At 61.8% G+C, this 12991-nt stretch overlaps 1 protein-coding gene across 6 annotated transcripts in view; it reads left to right on the top strand.

Annotated features, from left to right (window-relative positions):
• Positions 1-12991, top strand: part of MAD1L1 (mitotic arrest deficient 1 like 1) — a 311419-nt gene that overhangs the window by 268034 nt on the left and 30394 nt on the right. For all 6 annotated transcript variants that reach the window (XM_059155782.1, XM_059155781.1, XM_059155784.1 and 3 more), the window contains one exon: positions 576-766. In XM_059155782.1, the coding sequence (XP_059011765.1) occupies positions 576-766 (191 nt within the window). The remainder of the gene's footprint in view (positions 1-575; positions 767-12991) is intronic.

The raw sequence follows: 12991 nt of genomic DNA, 5'->3' as shown, positions 1-12991 counted from the left end.
GGGGCTAAGGGGGCCGAGGGGCCTGACTACCTGGTGGCCTTGTCTCCGGGTGCCAGGGGAACCCCAGGGAACATGGTCATGAGTCTCTAAGGCATCTCTTCTCAAAGACCCCCCTCCACTCAGCGCTTTTTCCGTCCTGGCCCATGTGGGTGGGCGTTGGCCCCTTGGCAAGAACATGGCTGCAGATGTGTGGGGGGAACCAGGGCTGGAGGCCAGGCCTGCGTCCCTGGTCAGCGCTCCTGCCTGAGGGCTGTGGCCAGGGGCTGGTCCCTGCACCCCCCACGTCCCGACCTGGGCCAGCTTCCGTGTGCCCTGCTTGTCCTTCAGGAAGGGACCAGGCCAGGGGTGGAATTGGGGCTCAAAGCCTGGAGGGGGTCTGGCATTCAGAACCCTGCTCTCTGTGGAGGCACAAGCGCAGACTGCTTACAGCCCACGCTCTTCACTCCCAGACAGCGCACACGCTGGGGCTCGCTGTCATGGGTGGCCTGTCCAGCTTCCTGGACCCTCTGCCTGGAGCTCTGGCCCCCTGCTGCCACCCCGGCTTGCAGGCTCACCTCCTCTCCTCTCCCCCTCAGAGCTGAGGAAGCAGGTGGAGAGCGCCGAGTTGAAGAACCAGCGGCTCAAGGAGGTCTTTCAGACTAAGATCCAGGAGTTCCGGAAAGTCTGCTATGCGCTCACTGGCTACCAGATTGACATCACGACAGAGAACCAGTACCGGCTGACGTCCATGTACGCCGAGCACAAAGCCGACTGCCTCATCTTCAAGGTAGGGCCTGCCGGGACCCGCCGTTTGCGCTGCTGGACGATGGCGTGTGTGCGGGATCAGCCTCACTGTATGTGTGCGGGGGCCCGGGCCAGGGGCATCTCCTGACTCTCAGCCACCCCCAGCTCTGCCCTGCCCCCCAGGGACTCTTTGCAGGAAGCACCAGGCCCTGATCTGGCTGCCTCTGGCTGTCGGCCGTCCCTGTGTGCTGGGAGGGAGAGGGTAATGAGGCCCTGGGCAGCCCACACCAGCCGTGCTCAGGGGACAGCTGGAGTAATGGGGTGAGGGTCCGTGCTGGGCCAGGGAGGCGCCTCAGGACTGGACCATGGCCAAGGCCAGCGTGCTGCACTGCAGGACAGGAGAGGGACCTTCCCTCCGTGGGACTCTGTGGGACATGCACTCGGGCTTGCTGGTGAGGCCAGGGCTGGGACCCCCCAGCTCACAGGAGGGCGGGAACTGCGTGACCCGTGTTGGTCCCAGACTCTCTCTCTGGAGATGCTGCCAGGGTGCAGTTCTAGACAGGACACAATAGGTGTCTGTGTAAACTGTCAGTAACGTACTTCACTCCTGTGTGATGTCCCGCATCTTGGGAGAACTTGGCATTGCTGATCGTTGTTTCATATCTTGTAGAAATACCACGGTTTCTTTTAAACGTTAAGTAAATTAACAAAGATGTACAATTTGCTCTGGGCAGCCACCACAGAGTGGAGATAGGCAGAAGTCACTGTCAGACCCCCAGGCCCTCTGCCATGCCCCCCACCAGACCCTCTGCCATCCCCCCCAGTCTGCCATACCCCCCTCAGACCCTCTGCCATTCCCCTTCCCAACTCTCTGCCGCCCCCCGCAACAGTCTGCTATTCCCCCCAGACCCTCTGCCGTCCCCCTCTCAACTCTCTGCCATCCCTCAGACGCTCTGCCATCCCCCCGAGCCTCTGCCGCCCCCCACCGATGGTCTGTTGTCCCTCCCCACCTTCAGCTCTCGCCCATGCCTGAGGCCTGACTGTGCTCAGCACCCCCGCATAGGCATGTGCACCCTGTCCCAGCTCTGGCCAGGGCTTGGTGCAGCAGGGGCCCGCCAGGCTGGTGGCGTGCACAGAGTCTTTCCAGTAGCTTTGCAGAGTCCTGGAAGCACGGGCGCCTGCTCTCCATGCCCAGCGTTTAGGGCAGCTCCCAGCCCTCCTGAGCATCAGGATATGGGGAGGACTGGCCGGAAGTAGGAGCCGTTTCTCTCATTTGTCTATGGAAATCTTGGGGGTGGATCCATGGAACGGGCCTGGTGATTTCCGTGTCCTTGTCTAGCCTCACTGCCTCTACACAGAGCAGGGGACCCAGACACAGGACAGGGCAGTCCCTGACCGGTCGGCAGGGGGCACTCCCTCCTGTATTCTGCTCTCAGGCATTCCCCTAGATGCCCCGGTGGCCCACGTGGAGGATGGCCACAGGCCAGGCAGCTGAGAGAGTGCGACTAGTGGGTCAGGATCTCCTTCAGCTGGTGCTGCGTGGCCTCCTGGGATGGGATGGGGGTGTGGGGGCGTCCCGGGAAACAGAGCCCAGGAGCGTACATGTGTGCACATGTGCATGGACATCTGCATGTGATAGGCACAGGCACAGGCTTCCCCCTACCCAGACCCCCAACAGGGCATCAGACCCCCATCAGGGCATGGAGGCAGAGTCTTCTCATGCCTGTCACGGGGCCCTGCTGGTCGGGAGCCAGTCCAGCTCCTCGCGGATGGCTCTGGACAGGTGGGCTACCTGCCTTCCTGTGTCTTGGTCCCCTGGAAGTCCAGCTTTGCCAAGGACACTGGTTTTCTTATCGTGTGCAGTCTCTTCACCCCCGTCACCCCATGGTGCCTGGTGCTGTGTGGGCAGGAACGGATGGTGGGTTTTGTCTTTCTCATCCTGGCTCTTTAGAAAGGATGGGAAGCCATGTTGGGTAAAACAGAGGGACAGGGATCTGGGGCCAGCTAGGGGCCCCAGACACACCCTTCCTGCCCGGAATGTGCGTCTCTCCCTTCAGGGCGAGGCTGTAAGTCCCCAGGATTCCAGCGTGGGCCCTGGGCCCTACATTGGACCCCTTTGTGGGTCCGACTGAGGGACTCTTCCCTCCGTTCTGCCGGTGAAGCCCACCCTGCCCCGCCCAGCCAGTGTCCTCATCCTGCACGGGACACGAACCTGCCTCTTGGGCTCCCCGATGTGGCCGTGAGGGCCTGCCAGCCTCAGTCCCCCATCCCTCACCCCCAAGGCGACCCCGGCTCCTCCCTCACTCTTCCACTGAAGCTTCCCCCTGCTGCTCACACACACGCGGGCACCCGCTGCTCGGGGCACATCCATGTGGGGCCTTCCTCGTAGCTCATGGGCCACCCCACGGGAGGGGTTGGGTGGGTGTGTGGGGTCTGTCCTCTTGGCTGGCTTAGCCTTCTGTCTACAGACACGCTCCCCAGTGTCCTGAGGGACGGTACCCTGGCACCAACTGCCACACCTTGGGCAGTGCTGGGTAGGGCCTGGAGAGGTGGCTGCTGCTTGCATGCTGCAGGGCCCCAGGCTGCCTCCGTGGTGGCCCCGTCTCCCCTGTGACTCTGCTGGCAGGAAGTGCTGGGCTGTGGGGAGCAGCTAGCCCACAGCGGGCAGTCTCCACAGACCCTCCGGAGGTATGTGCGTGCATTCACATGCTCGGCCAAAGGCCTCCCGGACACCGACGACACTGAGCCTCTGAGCTTCCTCTGGGCCAAGGGCTGTGGGGCCCATGGCTGGAGCTGCCTGGCCTGTCAGGAGTGCTTTAACCCGGCACTCTGATCGACTGCTGATCACCTGTTACCTTTGCCTGCTCACCGTCGAGGGACAGGATACCCCATCCCACCCTGTTCTCTGCCTACTTCCCCGCTTAGGGCCTGGCATGGGCAGGGTGCTCGCTGAGGACAGACAGATGGGGGAGAGAGTCTAAGAAGCTAAGTAGAAGGCAGACCGACCCTCTGCAGACACTCACTGGCTTCCAGGATCCCAAGAAGGGATGTGAGGGGCCCTGGAGCCCTTGGCAGGGTCACTGCACCCGTGGGACTCAGCTTCCCCATGCACAGTGGTGAGCTCAGTCTGGATGCGCCCCGGGGTCAGAAGGGCTTCGCCAGTGCAGGGCTGCCCCTTCAGTGGGGCAGCAGGGCAGTCTTCTCTATGGGCTGGCAGTCCTGAGTGTGAGCAGCTGCCAGACAGAGATGGGCCCGAGAGACAGGGTGGCCCAGCGGCCCCCATGAGGTGTTGGGGCCCTGCCATCTGGGGTCTGATGGCAGACTCCCACAGCGGTGGTGGTGGAATCAGGCAGGAGAGGGGTCACATTGAGGCATAGCCTTCTGGCCCCTTTGCTTTATGGTATTTTATTTTCCCAAGTGATTTTTCAGGCAGGAAGGGGCCCGAGGCAGAGTTGGAAATAGCTGAGCACCGTCCCAGCTGAGCGGGCTCTGCAGCTGTGCGCCGCCGTGACTGAGGCTCAGGCTCACCAGCGCGCTCTGTGCAAGGACACATGGCGCCAGCGGTCCGGACATACCGGCTGTGTGCGGGGAAGCTGCCCAGCCTGGGGCCACCACTCTGAGGAAGGCAGGAGCTCTGGCCCAGCAGGGGCCTGGTTGTGTGCACGCGCGCGCACACATACACACACACACCTGCCCCAGAGCAAAGCCGGCTCTCCCTCGTGCCAGTGCAGGGGCCTGTGAGCTCCCAGGACCAGCCAGAGCCCTGGTTTCTGTGGCCCGTCGTTCTGTGTGGCTGTGGTTCAGGAGCCCTCCGGCCCGCCTCCTGGAAGAAGGCCCTGTTGCAGGGAGGAGACGAGGTTGGTGACGACGGCAGCTGAGTCTCGTGCCAACGCCCTGTGTGGTCCAGCTGTGGTCAGGGTTGCTGTGCGGCGTGTGATGTCCTCTCGGCCTGGCCCTGGGGATGGTGTTGGGGCCGGCCGCTAAGGCAGAACCCAGCTTACTGGCCGCGGCAGAGTGGCTCGAAGGCTGCATAGCCACGTCCAGGGCTCGCCTGCTGTCCTGGGGTCTCCCGTCTGTCCAGGGCATGTGGCAGCGTGCGCCAGTGGAGGCCGGGTAGGACCACAGTGCACACCCCGTGCGGGCCGGGACCTGAAACTCCAGAGTGACTCCACTCGCCACAGCGAGGGCTCTGGGGACACGGGGACTGCAGGAACCTGCCAGGGGCCGACCTGCTGCCGTGCAGTGCTCCCTGGGAGTGTGGGCAGCACCCTTCCCGCATGCTTGCTTGTGTGGGTCCAGGCGCCCCCAGGAGAAGTCTGGCTCGTGTGGGGACATCCCTCTCCTCTGGGCTCTGCTTTTGGGGCTTGGAGGCACACTGGTGGCAGCCCGCTCCCCGAGCCTTGCCCCAGTGCTGTCTGAGGACCGCCTTGCCCTCCCATCTGCTGACCAGTGTTTGGGGATGGGGCTTCTTCCTTCGCTTTCACATGTCTGGGTCAGCCGGCCTTCACAACCCCACTCAGGCGTGGCCTCCCTGAGAAGTAGGACCTGTCTGGGCTCCTCCAGTGCCTGCCTCTCCACCTGGCCCCTGGGAACATCTCTGCAGAGGCCGGGCCCCCCAAGCAGCTGGGCAGGAAGGCAGTCTCTTGAGGGTCCCAGAGCAGTGGAGACCGAGGTCAGGTGGCAGGCAGTGTGTTGGCCTCCAGCTCGCTTTATGCTGTGGGTCTCCTGGGCGGTGCACCTCCTCTGACGGGGTGCACCTCGGCTGAGGCTCTGGCCTCTCTGGTGTGGGCCCAGAGCTTACAGTGGGGGAGTGTCTCTAGATGGAAGTGACCCTTTGGGCTGCAGGGATGGCCCCTGTTGTGTTGTGAATGGCGCCAGACTTGGGGTCAGAGCTATGGAATGTGACTGTCATCATGCCTCCCCTGGGCTGTATGGGACATTCACAGGGCTTCGCCTCTGTGAGCCTCCCCTTCCTCTGTGTGCACTTGATGGCCAACTCGGCCTCAGAGGTCCTCACAACAGGGTCCACGGACCACGTGTGGGAAGGAACCCGGCCCTCTGGACCGTGTGGTTCTTGGCGCTCAGCCCTGAGAAGATCTTACAGCGTCACACACAGTCCCCGCAGGCACGTGCGCACAGGGCTTGGTGCCTGTCCTGGGGCCAAGGCCAAGGTGCAGACGGGCCTCTGTGAGCAGTTCCCTGCCTCTCCCGTAGAAGAGCAGCCTGGGCGCCCATCAGAGGTCATGTGTGTCCCGCAGCTGCTGGAGGAGCCACGGGGGCTCATACCTCGCTCCTACCGCGCAGTCATGACAGTGGGCTTTCTCCCTTGGGTGGGCGTGTGGGCCACACTGCTTCTTGCTACCCCCTTGGGACCTGCCTGCTGGGCCCCGGCAGCCTCCCTGCACCTCCACGGACCTGGGGCCTGCCCCCTCCGGTCCTCTGCCAGCAGATGCCCGCTTGTTGGGCCCCGGGGAGGAGCAGAGCCGGTCCTGCCCAAGGTCGTCCATTGTTGAGGGGACGTAGGCTCAGGCTGAGCCCCCTGTGTCTGCCCAGCTTGCCCCCAGAAGGGACTGGGTGTATGGCTGCCACCGGCCCCACCCCAGCCCTCGTGGCTGTTCTGTCCCCACACCCTGGCTGTGGCTGGGGCCTGCGCAGGCCGTGCTGTTCCCCGACGGAGCTTTCTTCTTTGTCCCCTGTGCCTGCAGCCTCTTCTGCTTGTAGGGCAGCCTTGTGAATCAGTAGAGCAGCTCTGCCGGCTGGCCTTCCCCTGTGCCCCATCATCCACAGAGCACAGCCTCCCTCCACCGCCCTGGCTCACACCAGCCCCATTGGGCCTGGCTGGCACCGTTGCCAGGGGACCCCTATCCGATGGGCAGAGACAGGCCGGCAGCCTCCTGTGGCACCAAGGACAGGGCCACCCACTGCAGAGGTTGCCTCACGTGGGAGCAATTGCTGTGGATCAGCAGAGGCAGGGAAAGAGGCCAGAGCCAGGCTGGGGAGATGTAGTGCTGCCCTGTCCGGAGGCGGGGAGGTTGGGCCAAGCAAGAGAAGGGATTTGGACAAGGCCGTGGTGAGGTGAGAAGCTCATGCCGTGGGGCGATGTCCATGTGGCGTCATCTTGCTGGCACAGGCCTAGTGGGCCTTGCAGTTGCCACACCAATAGCTCTTGGCTAGAGGAGGAGGAAGGGGGGCTTCTGGGAGCAGGAGCTGCCCCTTGTGCCCCAGGGACAGCTCCCTTTGTTAGGTACTGACCCGAAAACAGCCCCACAGTGCAGCCCCATGCCAGGGCCTCGTGTCAGGAGAGGAGCTGGTCTGAAGCTGGGTGCATGTCTCTCTGAGGCTGCCTGGGGACATGCCCCACTCCCCGCCATGAGTTCTGCATTGGTTGCTGTGGGCCTGATGGTCTGATGGTGTTTCGGCAGCGGGAGGGGGTTCCCACTGTCCCTGTGCAGTGTCTGCCTGACACAGGCCACTTCCCGTGTTGCTGTCTTCCCATGCAGGAGTCCCAGATCCTACGGCAGAGACGCCCCAGTAGTAGGAGAGAGCGGGTTGAAGGGTGAGATCGCAGGAACCAGTGTCCCAGCACTTTCACCCGCACACGAGAACATCCTGCCCGGGGCTGCTCAGGCCTGTTGGACACAGGGCAGGCACAGCCTGGCCTTGGTCCACTGCAGCTCTCCTGTCCCCACCCGTGTGGGATGCCTGCCCTCCCCCACCAACTCCTCAGTCCCTTCCCTGTCCAGTTGCTTCAAATCAGATCCTACAATCAGAGTTGGAGTATCCATTTCTAAGCTGAGTAATCGCAGGAGAAGGGGGTTTGCTCTGTTTTCTCAGATTTTTAAAGGAGAGGAGAAAAGGACTCTAAGGGCACTCAGACCTTGCTGGGTGAACCTGATCTTCCGTCCTCACCTCCTTGCAGGGGAGCCTTGCCTGTTGGGGGATGTTAGGGGATATGGGGCAGCGGGAGCCGCCCTGCCTGGTGTCGAGGCTGTGGTGTGTGGTGTGTGGGCTGCCCGGCTTGGGGAGGGGGCTCCTGCTGGCTTGGTCAGAGAGCCCCTGACAGTAGAATGCAGCTGCTCCTGGGAGGAACATGGCTTAGTCCCACCAGCTCTCCTCCCTTGTGGCCCCCGGCTTTGCCCTCGCTTTGTGCGGATGGAGGCCTGGTTGCGGGAGAATGGTGGGTGAGCCTGGGCATCCATGCGGCCCTGCCAGGCAGTGGAGAAGTAACAGGGCTCCTGCGTGGGAGGCCCGGGGGAGGGGGGGAGCTGTGCTGTTTCTCCTTCGCTCCCTCCCCTGACAGGCGGTCGAGACCACGCACAGGCTCCTGTCGGAAGAAAGCTACTCGTGGAGCATTCCAATCTCCTGCTGTAACAATGAAGTCTAGATAGACACTTTAATTTGAATTTGCCTTTTTTGGGTCCCCTGAATTTCAAATAGAGTTGGTTTGAATACATGCTGACTTCAAAACCTTTCTCATTTCTTCAGCTGAGCAGGCTCAGGAATCAGGGTGACCTAGAGTGTCCGAGTAGTCGTGTGGAGTGCACTGTGGCCCCCAAGCCCCCTCTGCCCAGACATACTTGTCCCTGGGGCCTCAGGAGGAGAGGCCAGGCTTAGGCTAACCTGGATGATGCCCAAGCCAGAGCCTGCGCCTTCTGGTGTCCACCCTCCTGGGGTGGGGGGACTGGACAGCAGCTGGGATCCCAGGACACAGCCCTCAGTTCTGGATGAGGAAAGGCTCCCAACATTCGGAAGAAAATTCATGAACATGAGTAAAGAGCTGGCTGACTTGGTGTACAGTGCTGCCTTTCTGGTTACAAGACACATTCGGGAAAGGCTGGTGATTTCTTGGGATGATAGCTTCTTCCCAAGCAGATGGGCCATGTCCTTCCAGCAGACAGGGGACCCTCACACTGTGATCAGCACAATGCAAAGGAAGACCTGGTTTCAACTCCAGCAGCTTATGCAAAGGCCCTGTGGCCAAGGGGGCCCAGGTATCCTCAAAACTGAAATAAGGCTCTGGGGCTAGATCCCAGGGATTTTGAAGGGGGCCTGAGGGGAGGCAGATGAGGAGCAGGGCCTGGGGCACACAGCACCTTGGCAGCTAGGGCAGCATGTCGGCTCTCCGAGAGCATCAGGAGCTCATTCAAGAGATTTTTAAGACAGGGGCTGAGGGCTTAAGTGGACTATTAGGGCATAAGCACAGGAGCGTGAGGGGGAGGGGTGGTGAGCAGAGCGTGTAGTCCACGTTCACAGCGAGGTGAGCCCCTGCCTCCCCTGGGGCCGCCACCTGGACTCATGCCTCCTTCCTCGCTGGTGGCCATGCTTGCCTGGTGGCCACACAGAGGCCCGGGTCCTGATCGTATAAGCAGCTGTGGGAACCCTATCCAAGTATAGCTGGGCCTGCAGGGTAACTCTCACCACGTGGGACCCCGTGTCCGGGGGCAGCGTGGGCTGGTCAGCAGCCCGCTTCTGTTCGTGTGTGTTTCCTGGTGAAGCGGGCCCAAAACACGGAGTTTTGTCTCCCGCTCTGTTCAACGCCGGATTATGAGCATTTTCTAACCAGTTAAATGTTCATCCCAGTGACGGGCTCAACAGTCCCGTGAGGATCTGTTTGTGGTCCTGCCTTCATTGATTCGGGTGTTCCTTTGTGCTCAGATGGTTAGCCTGGTCCTCCAGTCCGTCTGCTGGTCTGCTCACTGTGGCAAGACGGTGTTGGCTAGGTTGGGGGGGGGGGGTCACACCTCCAGATGAGGCCCCAGGAGATGCATTCTCCACTCAACCTCAGAGGCCTGTCCCCCAGGGACATCCTTGTGCCTCGGGTCCCTAGGCAGCATCGCTGGAGAACCCAAGCACACCGCAGCTGCTGTTCTTGGGGGAGAGTCAGGCTGGGAGTCAGTCTGGGTCTCTCACGCTCTGCGGACTGTCGGACTGTCAACCACCCCCTGAACACCACCACCTTCATCTGCCACAGTGAGTGCCGGGGCCCACGAGGGGCTGAGCCCCTGGACACCCAGAGGACCTGCGAGGCTGGTGATCTGGCCTCGCCCTGTGGACCTGGTCTCCTGGCCTTGGGCTGCTTGTGGGATTTTTTTCTGTGCTCGCTTCGCTGTGGTCCAGTGGCTCCTCGGGTTTGTGGTGTCATAGTTCACCAGATTCAAACAGTCCAGGCTGTCATTCTTCATGTGCTGCTCCTGTGCCTCTCCGGGAGCTCTGGCCCCACTCCCAGAAAGTCACTTGGTGTCACTTGGCTGCATGCTTGTGTTTCCGTGTCTCGGTTTGGATAGTCTCTGTCGCTCCATCTTCCGGTTCACTGACCTGTTCTCTGGGAGCTGCTTATCTGCTGTGTGCCTCATACGGTAAGTTTTTTGTCTCAGATGCTGTGTTTGTCATATCCAACAGACCCCTTCGGTTCTTTTCTCGTAGGTCACCGTCACCCCCGTTTCGGTTACCTGTTCGCCTGTAACAAATCCCTTAGAGCAAAAATTGCCTGTCACGTCCCAGTGTCTGAGGGCCAGGGCCCCGCGAGTGTTGTGTCAGGGGTGCCCTTGGGCTTCCGCCCAGGCAGGAGGCTGAGGGGGCACACACATCCTGCTGACACACCATGCAACTCCTGGCAGGAAGCTTCACGGCTCGCCACATTGCGCTCTTGGGGACTGCTCGATGCCTGTGGAGTAGGACGGGGTGACTTACGTAGCTTCGGACGGGGCCATCGCTGCTGCCGTCTCTGTGAGGGGACCGCATAGGAGGCGACTCTCCAGGACGGGAGGGCCAGGAGGCAGGATCATCAGGGCCACTCGCCTCATGCTCACCGTGTCCATGTCTTATGAACCGAGAACTTATTCGTCACTGCCGCGTTCAGGGCCTGCTGTGCTGATTGCCTCATTTCTGAGCCTCTTCCTGTTGGCGGACATGTCTCTCAGTTACCGGTCACAGTCGCCTTTTCTGCATGCTTCCTAACTTGCTGCACTTCCTGAACATGACGTGGTTGAGTGTCTTCCTCTGATCAGCAGTGGCCTTTTTCTGGCTGGCAAGTTGGTCAACTGGCTCTTTTGGAGGCCAGTATTCAAGCGTGCTCAGAGCTCACTAGTTTGCTTTTATTCTCAGGCTGCTTAGATGCTGCTGCTGAGACCTTCGCCTTCCGGGGTCTCTGGTAAAGGCCTGGATGCCCACCGGAAACTCCTCTCTGGTCAGTGAGGCCCTGTGCACCCTGGGGGCCTTCCCAGGTCACGGAGTACTCCTGCTCTGCTCCGTCCTGCGCGGGCTCTGGCCTACAGGGCCTGGCTCCTCAGGGCCACTGGGCCAGCCACCCACCCAGTGAGGGGCCCCTCACGTGCCTCCTTTCTCTGGGGCTGCTGCAGCTGCTTTCCCGCATCTGTGCACAGTTGTGTGTATTTCATCCATTTTCTCTAGTCGTTTACCACATGAAGGCAGCTCTGGTTCCAATGCCCTCGTGGACGTCCCCAGTTCATGTTTTAAGAAGACCAGTCAGCACACAGCAGGGTGGGCTCTGGGGGCTCCGATCACCCCTGAGATTACACACAGACACGGTCTGTCTCCGCATGTATCCCGTGTCTCCTTCCCTCCCCGGAAGTGCCTTGGGCCTGGGTGTGCAGAAGGTCACTCGAGGCGGGACAGCATGCCGACGGACCGTCCCCACGCATGCTCTCCCTGGCCGCACAGATGCCGTGGGCCCCGCCCTCCGGGAGCTGCAGCAGCTCGTCCCACAGACCTCCCAGGGCAACAGATGGGCCAGGGGAGTAGTGGCCTCTGTTTTCCTCAGGGGGGTCTGATCGTTGCTCTTTTCACTTCTCACTTGGGAAAATTGTAAATGTATGAAAGTAAAGATCAGTATCGAGAATCCCCATGAGCCCCCGAAGCCTGCCGCCACCTGCTCCCCATTATTCCACGGCAGCACTCGGGCTCTGTACCATCAGCTAGGACAGTCTGAGCACTTGGTGGGGGCACCGTGATAGCAGGCAGGTGCGGGGAGCAGAAGAGTGGGGCAGGAGGGCCTCATGGCACAGCGACAGGGTGGCACAAGGGTTTGGGCCAGTGCACAGGGTCCCATGGAGCGCGCGGGGTGGATAGCGGCGGACCGAGCTGGCCCTGCCCCCGGAGAGGGCACCGCAGTGCTGGCTTATGGAAGCCTGAGCAGCAGGCCGGGGTGAAGGCCTTGCCATGCCCACCGTGCCTGCCCCACAGCCCCCCACGCGCACACACGAGAGCACAGCCCACAGCACATGTCGGGGCTTGAGTGGCTGCTGCCTGGCGGGTTTGTACCAAATAAGACAGCTGTGGACACGGGGCACAGTCAGCTCAGCACCCCCGGCACCGGCCATGGAGCTGGCGGCTCGGCTGCTGAGCGTGTCCTCCCACCTCCACTTTGTGTCTCACATGGCATGTCCTCCAGGCGCGTGCCAGGCGGGGGCACCGTGGGTCTGCGGCGTCTCCCCCCTTCCCAGAGGAGGACACCAGGCCTGGTGGATTGGGGCCTACTCTCATGACCTCGGTCTACCTTAACTTCCTCCTTAGAGGCTCCAGCCCCGAAGCTGGGAGGCACAGGCCAGCCTGTGCAGCATGTGTCGCGCATGATCCGTCCATGTGTGTGTGAACCATGTACCACCCGGGCACACGTAATCCGTCGTAACCAGAGTCGTGTCACCCCTGCTGGGGGTTTTCCTGGAGAGATCTCTGCCTCCGCGAACCTTTCTTGCACTTGGCCCCCCGCCCCACGTGGGGAAGCCCCTGCCTTTGCCCACATTCATGCTCTGAGCAGCCGCGAGGCTGTGAGACTGAGGTTCAGACCTGCCCACGGTGTCCCCCAAACTGACCTGTTCTCCGTGGCAATTTCCCCTTGGTCTGCCGGCTCCTGCTTCCCACAAGCCGTCAGCCTCAGCCACGAGCACAGATCGCAGCGCAGGCATGGGCAGGCCTGCCGTGTTGCTCAGAGCTGGGGTGCAGCAGGAAGGGAGGGGCCTTCCCCAGACAGGGGCCTGGTTACTGGATGCCTGGGGACTCGCCCGCTCGTACTTGCCCAGCCTACCTGCAGAGGAGGAGGGCCATGGGTCCTCTCCTGTGGTCGTCACAGCAGGACAGAGACTGTGGGGTCCCGAGCCTTCTGCTCCTGGGCGGGTAGCAGGTGGCATGGCGTGAGATGTTCTCCCTAGGCAGCCCCATGCCTGAGCCCCCCAGGCGGTCAGTGAATAGCCACCAGCCCTGGGTGATGTTGATTTGTGAGAGCAGCTCAGTACCCCTCTTAGTTTTTAAG

Source organism: Mustela lutreola, chromosome 17, assembly GCF_030435805.1.
Source record: "Mustela lutreola isolate mMusLut2 chromosome 17, mMusLut2.pri, whole genome shotgun sequence".
In the NCBI taxonomy this organism is placed as follows: domain Eukaryota; kingdom Metazoa; phylum Chordata; class Mammalia; order Carnivora; family Mustelidae; genus Mustela; species Mustela lutreola.
Note: the sequence above shows the minus strand (reverse complement) of the source record. Positions and strands in the feature narration are given on the sequence as shown.